Consider the following 16,539-nt stretch of genomic DNA (forward strand, 5'->3'; position numbering starts at 1 on the left):
TCTTGGCTCAAGGGCACATTGCTGGCTCAAATAAATTAATTCAAGTTAATTCACCAAATGAATTAATTTGATTTAAGCTGACCTTACCACCTGTTGAAGGACCTGAATATCGAGCGTGCTTCTAGTCAACGCCATCCAGTGCTAATAATCAATACTAATCTTCAAATATAACAGTGCTAATCCTCAAATTCACCTTTTTGGGCTAACTTTTGAGGAAAAACTACAACTCCAAGTTTCAGAAGCTGTTACTGTGATGTGTTACTCAACCAGAGCCCTCATGGATTATGAGAAGGATTTAATTTCTTGAGGTCGTACCGAGTTAATTTTAAGCTGTGTATCAGCGCCTGCGATTTATTTTTTAAATCCTTTAACTAATTAAAAGATTACATTTTACAAGTAAACAAAGCAAGCCCCAAACCTGGGAGCATTAATGTAGCACGAAAATGCACCCATCTGGTAGCGAAGCTGCCATCCTGGTGGTGTTCTGGTGGCAGAGGTGGGGTTTATTTTAGAAGGAATTGTGTTTAGAAACGTTGAATTTGGTGATTTTACAGCCTGGTGGTTTTTAATACCCTACTTCAGGCTTCCTTTTTGGCAAAGCCCCCCTCAGTGCTGTTTTTAAAGCTCTTTCCTGCGCAGCCAGACCCGCACCATGCCAGGAATGGGGGTCCCCTGCTCCATACAGAGGATCCCTCATGGGAGGAGGGAGCCCCCGGTGCGGCCTACGCTGAGAATGTTTGCAAAACTGGCTTAGACGTTATTCTTATACATTATTTTCTAATAAACGTGTGGGTTTATTTCCTACAATTGAGGAAATGAAGTGCGTTTAGAAGCATTGCCGAGGAGGGCTCTTGCTTTTCGTTACGTGTTCAGGAAAGCGCCGTGGTTTCCCCTGCGCCGTGGGGATGGGTTTGTGTCCTGCCTCCAAGGCAGCAGCTTCTCTGAGAGCTGCTGCTCCCCAGACCACGCTGTGACCAGCGCCACAGCCTTTTGGGCCAGTAAAAAGGCTTTTATGGCCCTTCTGTCCACTGACATCCTTATTCATTCTCGTTTTGCTGTTTTCACAGCTATTTTTGCTATTAATGGACTCTGGTGAGCTGCTGAGGTGGTCGTCCCATGCAGTCAACGCCGCCAGGCTCTTTCTCTTGTTTGTACTCTCCTCGTTTTGTAAATTTTTGTGAATAAATACCAATTTGCTTGAATGATTGCATCCCCCCCACGGCTTCTGAATAGCATCTCATTTTCCCCATCCTTACTCTGTCGCCTCCTTAGAAATGGTTTTCCTGTGTCACTATCGGGCAGGAAAAGGGCGCGCTTCACCTGTAACACGGTCCAAAGATTTCTGCTCAGTTTGGCTTAACGTCCCATTTGTGCACCTGCAGTTTCTTCTCGATACAGATGGAGGTAGCTGGCTTAAAAAATAGGGGTTTTAGGTGATGAAAAGCAGGCAGATTTGGGTTTTAGTGATGAAAAGCAGGCGGTGGCGTTGCCTGGTCCCCGCTGGCTGTCGCAGCTCCTGCGCCTGCTGCTCGGGTTCATCGTGATCAAAACCGAAAGGTGAAGTTTGTGCTTTAATTCATTCAAATTGAATTTTAGTTTTTTTTCTTAATTCTCCCTCCGGTAATAAATTCCTGTACAAACTCTAAACTAAACTGACAAGCGCTCGTGCAGCCTGCAAATAATTACCAGGGGCTGCTCTTGGAGGATTACCCTGAGCCCTGCCTGGGGGCGAGAACAGGTACGCACTGACATCTCGCAGTATTTAGTGTTTTCCCTTTTGATTTAGGTCTCTGTTTGTATTCAGCCTGTAATGCGGCTTCTGAAATGTGTCCGTGCGCATACGCTCTGCACGGCTCTGTTTTAATTAGGTAAATTAGAATGGATGGACTGTGCACGGTGGTTCAGCGTGTCCATTTTTTAAAATCCTGTTTCCCATTGTGGCATCCAGGAGGGATTACACAGCCTTTCATTTCTGAATGCCTGGTTTATGGCTTTTCATCTTTTCACTTGTAATAATAACAAAAAAACTTATAACTTAATCATTTCCAAATCACCGAGACAGTCTTTTTTAAAATTTTCCTTTGAAACCTAAATTTGGCCATATAGGAAATAGCGATTGCTTTGTTCCTGTCACTTGGTCTGTTTGGATCCATGTCTTGCTGTGTTGCTGGTGGAGCTCTTCAGGCCAGCGGTCCTCAAGAGGCAGCATCCAGCGTTATTCACAGAATCCCAGACCGTTAGGGATTGGAAGGGACCTCCAAAGCTCATCCAGTCCAATCCCCCTGCCGGAGCAGGAACACCCAGATGAGGTTACACAGGAAGGCGTCCAGGCGGGTTTTGAATGTCTGCAGAGAAGGAGACTCCACAACCTCTCTGGGCAGCCTGGGCCAGGGCTCTGTCACCCTCACTGAGAAGAAGTTTCTTCTCCAATTGAAGTGGAACCTCCTGTGTTCCAGTTTGTGCCCATTACCCCTTGTCTTGTCATTGTTTGTCACCGAGAAGAGCCTGGCTCCATCCTCGTGACACTCACCCTTTAAATATTTATAAACATGAATGAGGTCTCCCCTTCTCCAAACTAAAGAGCCCCAGCTCCCTCAGCCTTTCCACATAAGGGAGATGCTCCACTCCCTTGATCATCTTTGTAGCCCTACGCTGGACTCTCTCCAGCAGTTCCCTGTCCTTCTTGAACTGAGGGGCCCAGAACTGAGCCTTTGTATGTAAGGAAGCAATGAGCAGGAGCACCCTTCTGCGTGGAGATGGGTATATGGTGAGATGTAAACCCCAAATTTGGGGAATGTCATCACCAAATGGCAGATGTGAAATGCCAACCATTTCTTCTGCATGTTTAATGACAAAAGAAGATGACCCCACCCCAAATCTCTTCCCTCCTGCCTTTCTTCTCCCGTTGACCACGAGGAATAATGATGTTTCGCTTCATTTCCTTTCACGCAGAGAAGCTGGGCTATTGGGTGCATCAGCAGTTTGGGGGTTCAGGTGCTTCAGGATAACTTTGTTTTCATCAACAAAATACAGACTCAATTGGCAAAGTTGGTGTCTTCTGTGTTGGCATTGCCACATTTGTCTCTGTTCAAGTGGAAATGTCTCATTTGCTTTTTACCTGGGAAGTTTGGGTAGCGAGCTCCAGTTTGGCAGCACCATGGCCATGGAGGCAGGTACGGATCCGGGGCGGGTGGCAGTGGCCATCTGTGTCAGCAGTATTCATCCCTACAACCAGTGTTTTACCCTGCACAGCTATGTCCTGAAAACTTCCTGTCTAAGCAAAATACTTCTGTGATGAAAACAAGCGGACTTGGTGAGTCCAGTGACCAGCAGCACCCTTCAATTAAAATTCTAGCTCGGTTATCTTTAGCTGCTGCTGGGAAGCGCAGACCAAACCAGAGCTTCACTGGGCAGGCAGAGCCCTCTTCTAAAACATTTGGGATGGATGGAGGGGCGGCATTGCAGCAAATGCTAAAATATGGGCAGCAAAGCATCCCTGCATGCGAGGGGGAGCAGAGCCCTCAGAGCTGAACCTCTGGACCCTTTCTGTGCACCACCAGGAGTTTCCAGCTCGTCGGTGCTGGAGAAGAGCTGCTGTTTTGTTCCCTGAGATGGTTCAAATGCCATGGAAATGTGAATACTGAAAGGGTTAGTGGAGGATGAGGAAGCATCTTCCTCCCCTCCCAGCTGTGCTGTCTGTGCCTTACAGCTTTCCTCTTATTTCCTACCTCCAGACAGGCAGAATTGACAAGTCCTACCCAACGGTGTGCGGCCACACGGGACCGGTGCTGGACATCGACTGGTGTCCTCATAACGACCAGGTCATCGCCAGCGGCTCCGAGGACTGCACTGTCATGGTGAGTCTGTTTAATTTGGCTTCTGTGGGGTTTGCTTCACGCTCAAAACGCTGCTGCGGACAACGCTTGTGTTTCTAAAGAGATCTCCTGTTCCAGCACCGAGGGCTGATGGGGCCATGGGCATTCTGCAGGGCACGTTTTGTCTCAGCTTCAGAAATGATACTATCTTGGCTGCAGGACCTAGCTAAAACTTGGAGCAAGAAGAGCAGAGCGAGCTTTATTACCTGAGTATCAGCAGAATTTGGGCTCTCACAGCTGGCAGTTTCTTCTCATGTTATGTTGGAGAAGGTCAGACAGAGAATTCCTTCAGCACCGAGGTGGCATTTGGAGTAATGGCCTTGGCCTGTGTCTACCTGGCGTTGTCTTCTGCTGCTTTTCCATTTTCTCTTCCTTTGGGGATATGGCTGATGGTTGGGAAGAGGAAGAAGCAGAAAGCGCCAGTCACAGGTGATTCGTTTTGATTTGTAGAGCTTTCCAGAAGACTGAGGTGGTTCCTTACCTCAAACATCCTCATGGATGCAGTGGCATGTGGTGGGAAGGGATGGGGATTGGAAGGGGACAAGGAACAAGCCTATCTGGTTTCCTAATTGCTTCAGCCCTTAAGGGTAATGGTTTATCACAGAATATGAGGAGTTGGAAGTGACCTCAAAAGCTCCCCCAGTGCAACCCCTGCCAGAGCAGGATCACCAGAGCAGTCACACAGGAACATGGCCAGGGCTTTGGGTGTCTCCAGAGAAGGAGGCTCCACAACCTCTCTGGGCAGCCTGGGCCTCAGCAGGAGATGCTCCACTCCCTCCAGCATCTTTGTGGCCCTGCTGGACTCTTTCAAGCAGTTCCTGTCCTTGAGCTGAGGGCCCAGCACTGGACACAAGATTGCAGCTGTGGTGTGAGCAGGGCAGAGCAGAGGGGCAGGAGAACCTCTCTGCCCTACAACCACCCCTTCTCATCCACCCCAGGATGGCGTTGGCCTTCTTGGCTCAAGGGCACATTGCTGGCTCATGGGCATTGCTGTCCACCAACACCACAAGTCCTTTTCTGCCTGACAGCTCCAGCCACTCATCCCCAAGCCTGTAGTGTCCATGGGGTTATTGCACCCAAAGTGCAGGACCCGGCACTTGGCCTTGTTGAAGCTCATCCAAGTGGCCTCAGCGCATGGATTCAGCCCATCCAGGTCCCTCTGCAGAGCCTTCCTACTCTCAGGCAGATCAACACTCCCTCCCAACTCAGTGTCATCTGCAAACTTGCTGAGGGAGCACTCAATCCCCTCATCCAGATCATTGATAAAGATGTTAAACAGGACAGGCCCCAAAACCAAGCCCTGGGGAATTAATTTAATTTCTTCCTCTATCCACAGGCTGTGAGTATATGCCAAAAAGTTATGTTTTTAGTAAATAAATAAAAAATAATCCAAATTCTGCACCTGCCACCCTTGGTCCCAAGACCTCTCTTCCCTCAGCCAGGGAGAACAACGGCCGACCTTGCTCCGCAATGGACGTGGAATCCTGTGCATGCAAACACGGCGCGAGGAGCGAAGGAAAATCCTTGCGAGATGAAATAATGCCAAATAACTCCAGTGATCTTTGGCCATATTTAGAAATGCTGTAGGCTGAATGTTATATTGAAACCTTATTATAGATCATGTCAGATAAATTCCTTTGCTTCTGTTCAGCGTTAAAATGTTTGGGAGGGGATTCATCCTGAGAGGCTTTTCCTGGGACAGCTCTTGCCTGTTGATCTCTCGGTCTTGGAAGCTGAAGCATGTTAACAAAATGCGCTATATTTAATGTGAAACCAAACAACAAGCTTCTGCTTTTGTAACGTTCGCTACTGGGCTAGGACTGGGCTTTGAAGGAATTTTCCTCCAGAAACCAGGATCCAGCAGGGCTTTGAGTCGCAAGAAGCGGTCTCTGAAACATGAGCATCAACAGCAGCGGGTGAAGCTGAGGTCCAAGGCTGCCTTTGTGGAGGCCAAATAAGTCTCTAATCCGAGTGCAATGAGAAGTATGTTGTGAGGCTCCAGAGGGATTGGATTATGTAGAAAAAGCCAGCAGTGTTTGATTGCGAGTTGTCCAAATGCTCCTGTTGCAGACACAAACTGTGAGGATCTGAGCCCAAAACGAGCTCCATGGGACAGGGGTTCAACACGTGTGTGGTTCATGGTGTGGGAGATGTTGGGTGCTGGAGGTCTGAAGAGCTGAGGAAAGAAAGCAAAGAGGACTGAAGACGTAAGGTGAATCTCCTGTTAAGCATCACAACTTCTGATGGGACAGTACTGGACTGCAGAATGGTTTGGGTTGGAAGAGGCCTTTAAGGGTTACCCTGCCATGGGTAAGGGTTACCCAGTCCAACCCCTGCCATGGGACATCTTCACCTGGGTCAGGCTGCTCAGAGCCTGTCCAGCCTGGCCTTGGACATCTCCAGGGATGGGGCAGCTCCCTGCACACCCTGTTCCTGTGTCCCACCACCCTCAGCATGAACAACTTCTGAATCCACCCTTGAGGATGCATCCCAAATCGTTTGGGACAGCCGTTACCTGGACTGCACAGAGCTGGGGTATGTAAAGAACAACCCTGGCCTGGGCTGCTTGGAAACAAACTGGATGAACTGATGAACCTTCCCATTTTTAATTGCCTTTTTGTCCTGGCAAAATTTTAGCATCCTGTTTTCTTTGGGTTTCTCCAGTAGAGATGTTGGAGTCCTGCTTCCTGCACAGCCTGTCACTGAGTAAACTCATCTTTAATGGATATGTGGCTGTTCAGCAGCTCTGAACTCTGCGTTGGCCGACGTGAAATGAGAAAAAGTGATGGGTAGAGGAAATCATGTGGCTTTCAGAGCTGCTGTTAAAAAAGTACCGTATGATTTTGAAGCTCATGTGTGCCTCAGCACTCAAGGATTTGGGATCCTACCCTCTGCCACAAAAGATCTCACCAACACCAACTGGATACGTGTGGAGGGAAGATCATTGAGATGTCCGTGGGATGCAGAGGGCCACAACTTTGGGCTGCCTGCAGCCTTTGTGTCGCACAGGGAAGGTTAATTTGGCCCTTTCAAAACCATATAAATACAAACCCAGATTTGTTGAATGTCTCTCTTCTTTTGCAGAAGTTGCTCTCAGAAAGCCTGCCTTTACCACGCTGTGGCGTGCAGGTACCTTCGACGACCTCCTCTGCTGTTCTTATTGAATAGTTGCTTTCTTGTGCCAGCAAATAAGGCGTTGCTTAAATGTTCGCGCCTGATGTTGTGCTGAGTGACTGCAATGTACTGCAGGATTTTTAATTCAGCTGGAAAATGTTTGATGATAGAGAGGTTTGCAGATGGTATCAGATGGCCCTTCTTGTATACGGAAAATTAGCTTCATCAGGAGGTGAATGCTAACGAGTTTGGGTGGACCGGCCGTGCAGAGCCTGTTTGACTGAGCAAACTGTTTTAAAAATTAAACCAGAGCCCTTGCAATGGGCGACCCAGGACTCAAACCCCTTCATTTCCTCAGGTAATGTGGATTAGGAATTTGTTGCTTCTAGAAATTGCAGGTTGGTGCAGAGCCAGGAGAAGAGAGAGGTTTTGGTTCTCTGTAAAGCGCTGCAAAATTGGCTTTATTTTCCCCCTCACGTGCTGTTTGTGCAAAACCTTCCCCCTCCCGAATGAGACCCAAACCTCTCCGCACTGCCGTGGTGTGACTTCACTTCCTCCATCGCAAACAAACCGGCCGCGTTCACTAAAATAAACCCCAAAAACCAGAACCCCCTCACAAGTGGGAGAGCTGGCAAATCGCTCCTGGTACCCAATGGATCTTGTGGTATTTTAAGGTTTCTTTTTTGAGCTGAGTCCTCACCTTCAGCAGCCTGGGCCCTGCATCCAAAAAGTGCCTTAATTTACCCCCGCATGGGATTTCATCCCACGCTGCAGCCGCGCACCCCACCCCGTGCAGGAATGAGTGGGCTGGGGCGCTGGGGAGGATGCCCTGACCTTGACACTCCTGCCTTTTTTTTTCCTCTTATTTTTGCAATACCAAGCAGGATTATTAGGTCAATAGTTTCTGTAATCTGCAGAGGATTACACTGCTCTGCAGCTGCTGTAAACTATAGGGGCTTTCCCTTAAAATAAAAAAAACCCCTGTGCTCCAGAGGCTTTGAAAAATCCTTTTCATTGGTATCTTCCCTCTGATGTCTCCCTTTCCCACCCCCTGCACACGTTTTAATGTGGTCCTGGAGTTTTCTGGTGTGCAAGTTAACTTTGTGATGAAGCTGAGCTCACACCGCCCCTGGTTCTTTGGTGAATAAATTCAATTTTTGAAGCTTCCCCCACAAATAGGATGAGGCTGAGTGAGTCGGGGCAGGTCACTGTATCGCAGAGGGAGACCTCATCACCACCTACAACTGCCTCAAGGGAGGTTGTAGAGAGGTGGGTGCTGGGCTCTTCTCCCAGGTGATGGGGGATAGAACAAGGGGAAACGGCACCAAGCTGTGCCAAGGGAGATTCAGGTTAGAGATAAGGAGGAAGTTCTGTACTGAGAGGGTCGTCAGAAGCTGGCACAGGCTGCCCAGGGAGGTGGTGGAGTCACCATCCCTGGATGTGTTTAAGGAGCGGGTAGATGAGGTACTTAAGGATATGGTTTAGTGGGTAGACAGGAACGGTTGGACGTGATGATCTCAGAGGGCTTTTCCAACTGAGCGATTCTGTGATTCTGTGATTCAGTATGTATCTCAAGGGGGAAAAACCATCCGTGTTCATCAAAGTTTGCCATTTTTGAGAGCTCCTCAAGGCCCTGGAGTAAGGAATTGGAGTAAGCGAGCAGGACCACATCCTGCTTTTCCAGCTCAGGTTTGCAGCCTGATTTTTAAAATGTGCTTAAATCCTGGGTTTCTGTCACCTAGCGCTGTTCCATCAGGCAGGAGAAAGGGATTTTCAACCTTTGCAGAGGAATTTGTGTGCCTGTTCCTCCTGGGGTGCTGTTGGTTGATGGTGCCAAGAGCTGCGCCGGTGAAAAATGCAGTAATTTTAGGGTTAAGTAGAGGTGAGCTGGTAGGCACTGCGAATTTGTGCATCTCCGAGGTTTGTATCTGAGCAGCAGCCACCCCTGCGAGGAGGGAGAAGCCGGGATTAGGCAGAAACCCATCGCCCTCACGCGTCTTCGTCCGCATCGCTTCAGAAATCTGCTGGGGTCGCATCTGCTCCCTCTGAAAAAGCAAACAATAGCGGGCGAAGCAAATGCGCTCTGATGCTGCCACCTATCTATGGGCAGCTAGAATGGCTGGCTAATGGGCTCGCTGTTTAAGTTTTTGATTAATTATGTAGGTCAAACTGAGTTCAAAGCCAATTGTCCGAGGCTGGATTGCAGGAATAGTTTTGGTGGCGCTGGTCCTGCCCTGGGGCAGGGGGTGATGGGTTTTGTCTCTCCCATCCCTGGTCCCTGCCAGTTGCAGATGGTGCCAAAAGCAGCTGTGAGGCTGCAGCTGGGATTTCTGCGCTTGGAGATCCTTAGGGATCTGCTCCTCCTCCTCCTGGTGGCGCTTTCCCGCAGATGCCAGCACCAGGAGGGTTGTGTAACCGAGCCGGCTCGCTGCGTTCGTGCCTGTTCGCTGGGGCTGCTTTCACCTTTGCCAGCGCCAGGCTGTACCTCCCCAGCTAAATGGCATCTGAGAGGAGGCTCTGACCGTGCTGGGAAAACTAATTGCCAGGATTTCTAAAGGGAGAATTGCTGCAATCACATCCCTGCGAGGGACAAGCAGAATCTGGGGAGGCAGCAGCTTGTTCAGATGGAATTTGAGCTGCAAGGCACATTTTTCTGAGTCCTTCTCAGGCAGTGTCTGACACGGACGGGTCTCTAGATGCAGCATGAGTAGCTGCTAGTTTGTGCTGGCAGGGAAGGACATTAAAAACCAGCCCAGCCAAATTTTATTGGTGTCTGGGAATGCTTCCCTCCCGATTTTCTCTTCCCATTTATACCCAGAAGTGACCACTCGGATTTCTGCCAAGGCGCACTCTTGAGAGAGGACGGCCCTTGGCGTGACCACCTTTCCTTCCCCCTTTGCAGGTGTGGCAGATTCCCGAGAACGGGCTCACGCTGTCCCTGACGGAGCCGGTGGTGGTGTTGGAAGGCCACTCCAAGAGGGTCGGCATCGTGGCGTGGCACCCGACGGCGCGCAACGTGCTGCTCAGCGCAGGTACGGCACGGCGGGCTCAGTGCCGCTCCCTCGCGTTTCGCTTGCACACCGGGTATTTTGGAGAAGGGCTCATTGGGTCCTTTCCCTTCTTGTCCTCTCCGGGCTGCTCAGTGAATCACAAGACTGATGGTAGTGCCTGAAAACACTGGGGCACGTGGCTCACAGCCCCCTCCTTATCTTGGCCTTTTATTATCTTCAGTTTGCAGGGACAAGAGGCAGGAAATTGTCTGGAGGCATGAATTGCAGTATTAAAATGGTTCCAGGCTTTATTTGATCTGCAGGTTTCATTCACTGACAGCTCTTTGCATCTGCACTCACCTCATCCCTGTTTTCTTACACTTTTATACAAGGCCCAACGGTTTCTGCTTTCAGCTGGACCCTGAGATGAGCTGTGTGTTCTCTGTGGATAGAGATGCCTGTGAAGGTACCAGTTGGGTTTTGATCTGGTTTCCCCCAAAAAAATGCTTGGAGTTGCAGACCTTATGGCAGTTACCATAATGAAACTCAGTGCGAGAGCGTACAAAAGGAGAAGGTTTTTGATCTTGGGTAGCTTTGCAGACTCCTGCACAGCTGTGTGTGTCCAGCATTACCTGTAAGAAACACGGAGGAGAAGGGATGCTGTCGGGTCATTGCAGTCTCCAGGGTGACCTGGTGACCACAAACTGATTTGGGATGTCTTTTGTGCCCTTTGGAAGCAGGAAGTGATGGTTGTCTTTTGCCTCGTTCCATGTTTTCTCCCCTCCGGAGCCTTAGGAGAAGTTGCTCAGTCACACATTGTGCTTCTCCTCCCTTCCCTGCTCCCCCAGTCCTGTTGCTGCTTTGCTGTCATCTCATCCTGGGCTCTCTTCTTCGTCTTGTGAGAGCAGCGCCCCAATCCCCTAACACAAACCACCTCCTTTGTTTGGGACAGCTACAGCACCTCCCAGAAGGTGCTCAACACTTTAAGGGAGGAGTTTTGTGCCTTCCCTGCCTGCTTGGTCCCTGAGCGTGGATCTGAGTGAGGATGCACTGCCTGGGGCCTCAGGTACACAGCGTGTTTAGGAGGCAGCACCTGAGGCTTTGGAGACGCAGCGGTTTTATTCCTTATCCCCTGCTCTTGGCTTTTTTCTCCCCTGTATATGCCAGTGTTTGTGACTTTAGCTGTTGTTTTCTGGTTTAGGCTGCGATAACGCGATCATCATCTGGAACGTGGGAACAGGTGAAGCCCTCATCAACTTGGATGACATGCACGTGGATATGATTTACAACGTGAGCTGGAATCGCAACGGCAGCCTCATCTGTACAGCTTCCAAAGACAAGAAAGTTCGCATTATTGACCCCAGGAAACAAGAAATCGTTGCTGTAAGTTTGCATGAGCATTAAAGGAGTGACTGGGTTTCATTCTAGTAGCGAGTTAGCAGGAGCTCTGAGAGGAAGAACCTTCTTGCCTGGGATATACACAGCGTTTAGTTGTGTTTTTCAAAGCGAGGAAAAAATTACAGGAGGGATAGCAGTGGTTGAAGGATTTGTCTGGGTTTACTGGGATTAGTGTTTGAACTAGGATTTTAGGGCTCAGTTTTAAAACCTGCAGGAGTGTAATTCCACATCTAATCCTTTTGTATAATTACAGCTCTGAAGTTGCGTATGCAAAGCGGAGATTTAGCAGGCTGCGTACGTGTGGTAGCTTGCAAAGAAGTCTTCCCTCAACCTCATAAGAGTCTGATGGGCAAAGCTGAGAGGAGCCAGGAGCGACTGCTTCTTTTGTACTTTAGTAATGGGTTTCTTCTCTCAGGCAGCGAGCAGCGACAGTTGGGTGTTGAAGAGAATCCACTGCCCGCTGGGCTTTCCTGTTTGTCGCCAGCCACTGACTGTGCATCTCTTGCAGGAGAAAGAGAAAACCCACGAGGGAGCCCGGCCCATGCGAGCCATTTTCCTCGCCGATGGAAACATCTTCACGACCGGCTTCAGCCGCATGAGCGAGCGGCAGCTGGCCCTCTGGAACCCGGTATGGCCCTGTCCCCTCACCGCTTGGCTGTCGGCATGTCTGTACCAGCCCAGAGCTCACCAAATTCATAGCTCGTGCACCTGAGCGTGTTCCCTCCTCCACCTCCTGCCTGCTCTTTAGGATATTCACTCAGTACAGGAAGCTATTTCTCTTGTATCAATCCCTGCCTCGCCCAGAGCAGCGATGGAGCTGAGGTTTGAAGTGTCTGAGGTGGACGCGGAGCAGAGCGGCTCTGTGATGGTCGCTGCGTTCTGCGTGGTTTATATGCAGAGCGAGGCAGCAGCCATCCCATCACGCCGGCACAAGGCACTCGCTAACACGGCTGTCACATCTTTCCCTTGGCATCGTGAATTTTCTTGGGCCCTGCTTTTACTGCATTTTGTGGTTAAAATGGCCTTGGGGAATGAATGAGCTCGTGAACATTTACATTTGTTACTGTGGCGCACAGAGCCTTCAGGGTGGTGAGGACACCACTGAGTGTTCAGTGGCTACCAAGAACTGTCAGTAATTTAGATCCATGTTAACACGAGCTTTTCCATTCTTCATTAACATCACTGGCATTTTTTTTATTTCCAGAAAAACATGGAGGAGCCAATAGCCCTTCACGAGATGGACACCAGCAATGGGGTCCTGCTGCCATTCTACGATCCGGACACCAACATTATTTACCTGTGTGGCAAGGTAAAGTGAAGCTTTGGGAAGGGCTGGGTGTGTTTAGAGGGAGACTCCTCTTGAATCTCTGGTATGAGATTAATTTACTTAAGTAAAGCTGCTCATCAAGCAGCAAGTCAGATACCATCATCAAAACATCTCGTGTTGGTGTCGAGCCGAGCGGTTGTTCGTTAGCGTGGGGGAAGGTACGTTTTAGATGTTATCTTCCTCCTGCTTGCAGATGATGGAGCGTGCAGCAGCACTCGCTGCTGTTCTGCAGGGTTAAATAATAGAAAACTGGAATCACGTGCTCCTTTCTAAGAGCAATTTGGAGCCATTAAGTGCTCTAAAGTGGTGTAGTAGAATTGCAGGGAATCAACCTTAATGATCCTGTGGCTGCATTTCTTGCAGGGTGACAGCAGCATTCGCTACTTCGAGATCACGGACGAGTCCCCCTACGTTCACTACCTCAACACCTTCAGCAGCAAAGAGCCGCAGCGAGGCATGGGGTTCATGCCAAAGAGGGGCCTTGATGTCAACAAGTGTGAGATTGCCAGGTAGGAGGGAGGCTGACGGGTTTGGGGGTGTCGCAGTAATGCACCCCATTGTGAGCTCAACTACTCAGAAATGGGAAGTTCTGCTCCTGGGCGTAGGACCCTGCTCCTAAGTGTAGGACCCTGCTGCTGGGTGTAGGACCCTGCTGCTGGGTGTAGGACCCCGCTGCTGGGTGTAGGACCCTGCTCCTAAGTGTAGGACCCTGCTGCTGGGTGTAGGACCCTGCTCCTAAGGGTAGGACCCTGCTGCTGGGTGTAGGACCCTGCTCCTAAGTGTAGGACCCTGCTGCTGGGTGTAGGACCCTGCTCCTAAGGGTAGGACCCAGCTGCTGGGTGTAGGACCCTGCTCCTAAGTGTAGGACCCTGCTGCTGGGTGTAGGACCCTGCTCCTAAGTGTAGGACCCTGCTCCTAAGTGTAGGACCCTGCTCCTGGGTGTAGGACCCAGCAGCTGGAAAGGCCTCTGTGCCTCACCGTTGCTTCTGCAGCGTTGGTTGGGACCTGCAAGCGATGTGCGTGAGCGGCAGAACCGAGGCCGCCTCCACGCGTCGTTGCCTGTCCTCATGCCTAAATCGTGCCTTTTCCCTTTCCTTCAAAGGTTCTTCAAGCTTCACGAGAGGAAATGTGAGCCCATCATCATGACGGTTCCTCGAAAGGTGAGCACCACCTCCTGCTTGTGCGGTTTGGAGCCTGCTGGTGCCCTCCAGCCCCAAAGCACTTGACCAATTCATCTCTTCTGGCTTGCAGTCGGACCTCTTCCAGGATGACCTGTACCCCGATACAGCCGGCCCTGAAGCAGCCCTGGAGGCGGAGGAGTGGTTTGAGGGGAAGAACGCCGACCCCCTTCTCATCTCCTTGAAGCATGGGTACATTCCGGGCAAGAACAGGGACCTGAAGGTGGTCAAGAAGAACATACTGGACAACAAGCCTGCCGCCAACAAGAAGAGCGATCTCATAAATGCTCCAAAGAAAGCAGCCGATGCCTCAAACACCGTGAGTACAACCCACAGGGTTTTGGGGATTACCAGGGTGCTGCATCTCCAGAAATAGCTATAACAAAGCTTAAGCGTGTCTGGTTTGAGTACCTGGGGACTGAGAGACCTGGGGTTGAGGTGGTGCGGGAGTTGGGGTGTTCCAGGTGAGGTTTGTGTAGCTGTGGAAGATGATTGGGGATTGTGGCACCAGAGGCAGCTTGGCTTGCTGGTCCCAGCCACCTGCCTGCCTGGGAGAGCTGCTGTGCACCTCCCTTTTGTGTAAAACCCAGCACAGACTTTGGGACAAGTGAACCCCAGCCCGGGCAGGTCCAGAAGGAGGTTGTACAAGTCTGAAAGTGGGGGGTATAGTAATGTAAGCGATGGCTGTCAATCAGATAGGTCCTTAAATGCTGTTAAAGATCTTGGTCCTGTGTGGCCTTGGAGCAGGCACTGCTGCTTCTGGAGGCGCTGGGCCATGCCCCGAGCATCAGCAATGCCACGGTGCCCATCCCAGGCGCGTTCTGCGCTCGCAAATTGTACAGCTGTTTGGTTGGAAAAGACCTTTAGGATGATGGAGTCCAACCGTGGGTCTGGTCTTGTCTTCCAGCAAAACGAAGCCAAATTGGATGAGATTTTGAAAGAGCTGAAATCTATAAAAGACACGATCACCAACCAAGACGAGCGCATTTCCAAGCTGGAGCAGCAGATGGCAAAGATCGCGGACTGAGCGGGGCCAGCACAGGCACATTCCAGTTCCCCCAGTTCGGCAGCGCGCAGCATTCCAGTACGAGCTTTCCTGTTCTCCCAAATTCACGTCAGCGAGAGCCGATGATTAAAAGCCAAGCTTTTTAGTGAAAGATATTTTTTTTTTTTCTCCTCCTGATGTTTTAATGAATTTCCGTGACTGTGTCAAACGAGTCAAAGAGAATAAGTGCTACTTTTACACCTTTTTTTTTTTTGTTCTCCAGATGTTACAAATTCTCGAAAACAAATCCATTCTGACTTTTCAATGTTGTGCCCAAATATCTTTTTTTTTTCTAGATTTAGGGACCAATGCCACATTGTTCTTAACCATTTTTTTTTTTAAAGTTGCCAAAAAAAAAAACCCAGAAAAAAAGTCGCTTTTTATTTTTCTTATTTGCCACTTTGCAGTGTTTGTGTTTTACATTCAGAGGGACAGCACGGCGTTGGGGGGGGGCGGGTGTGGGTGTGTGTGCGCCTGGTGGGTGTTTCCACTGTTCGGAGAACAAAACCGCAGCTGTATTTTGTATAAATCCCCAGTTTGGAACGATCAGATGGGTTTCCTTTCCTCGGAGATCACAGGAGCTGCCTTTCCTCACGTGTCCCCAGCACCGCAGTCTGGCAGCGCTAAGAAAAAAATACAAACCAGTACTGAACAAGGTGATTCGTGCCGCAAAAACCCCTCTTCTCCTTTTACACCCCGAAAACCTTTATAACTAGCATCACGTCGCCCTTTGAAACCAGTCCCATGCTTTGGATTCCTCTGGCCATGCCCAAAATGCCATCTTTTAATTGCCTTTTTTTGAAACTTTACTTGGAGGCGGGAGTTTCTCTCGCGCGGGAGGTGTTTTTAAGGGGTTTTTAGTGATTCCACGCCGAGTTCAGAGTTGGAGCTGTGCCGCTGGCAGTGACCGTGTTCTCCATTGCTGTAAATACTCGTTCCTGCACCGCCGCGCTCCTCGGCTCCTCGAAACTCCTAAAACTCTGCAGACTCGCGATGCCGGAGCCCCTCGCGTTAGCGCTGATGTTCGAAACTCAGGCTCGGTTTCCAAAGCAGCAGCCGGGTGACTTTATCACGACAGCAACAAAAGGCCTCTGTTATTTTTCGTTAATCTAGATCTGATTTGATTTTTCCACCGCCCCACCGTGCTGTAAAGCACAGCAGGAAATTCCTCATTCCCGGATCCTAATGGTGCCCCCATCCCCAGCCCCCCCTGCACTCCTGGGACTGGGGAGCGCGGTTGTGACCCCAGTTTGGGAACTGGTTTCTCACGGGGTCCTTCAAGCCCCCCTGAGCGCACTGGGCTCCTTGGGGACTTTCTTGGGTGCCTCAGCCAGGCCGAAGTGATAAGTTTTTAAAATTTTCCGTTAGTTTAGCTGGAAATGGTCCCATTCTCCCTTTTTCCCGGTGTTTGCATGTGCAGAACTTGAGGATTTGGGGTTTTCTGTTGAGAGGGCTGGGTACGTGTGCGCAGGTGAGGCCACGCCGTGGGGATGGAGCTGGAGAGGCAGGAGAAGGGGCCGCGAGGAGGACGTGTCGTCGTTGCATCGCATGAAAGCTTCCTAAAAAAAGTGTGGGAGGGAGGGGAAAAGGGGGGGGGTTCTTCATTTTGGGG

At 50.1% G+C, this 16,539-nt stretch overlaps 1 protein-coding gene across 1 annotated transcript; it reads left to right on the forward strand.

The window, feature by feature from the left end:
- Positions 1 to 3,157: 3,157 nt before the first annotated feature.
- Positions 3,158 to 15,284, forward strand: LOC104535030 (coronin-1C). Its single transcript, XM_010185979.1, has 11 exons — positions 3,158 to 3,173; positions 3,280 to 3,313; positions 3,710 to 3,857; positions 9,892 to 10,021; positions 11,181 to 11,362; positions 11,886 to 12,005; positions 12,582 to 12,686; positions 13,068 to 13,213; positions 13,807 to 13,864; positions 13,956 to 14,201; positions 14,790 to 15,284. The coding sequence occupies exons 1-11, from the start codon at positions 3,158 to 3,160 to the stop codon at positions 14,907 to 14,909; spliced, it is 1,305 nt and encodes a 434-aa protein (XP_010184281.1). The 3' UTR covers positions 14,910 to 15,284.
- Positions 15,285 to 16,539: the final 1,255 nt, after the last annotated feature.

This window comes from Mesitornis unicolor, unplaced genomic scaffold, assembly GCF_000695765.1.
Source record: "Mesitornis unicolor isolate BGI_N332 unplaced genomic scaffold, ASM69576v1 scaffold19556, whole genome shotgun sequence".
In the NCBI taxonomy this organism is placed as follows: domain Eukaryota; kingdom Metazoa; phylum Chordata; class Aves; order Mesitornithiformes; family Mesitornithidae; genus Mesitornis; species Mesitornis unicolor.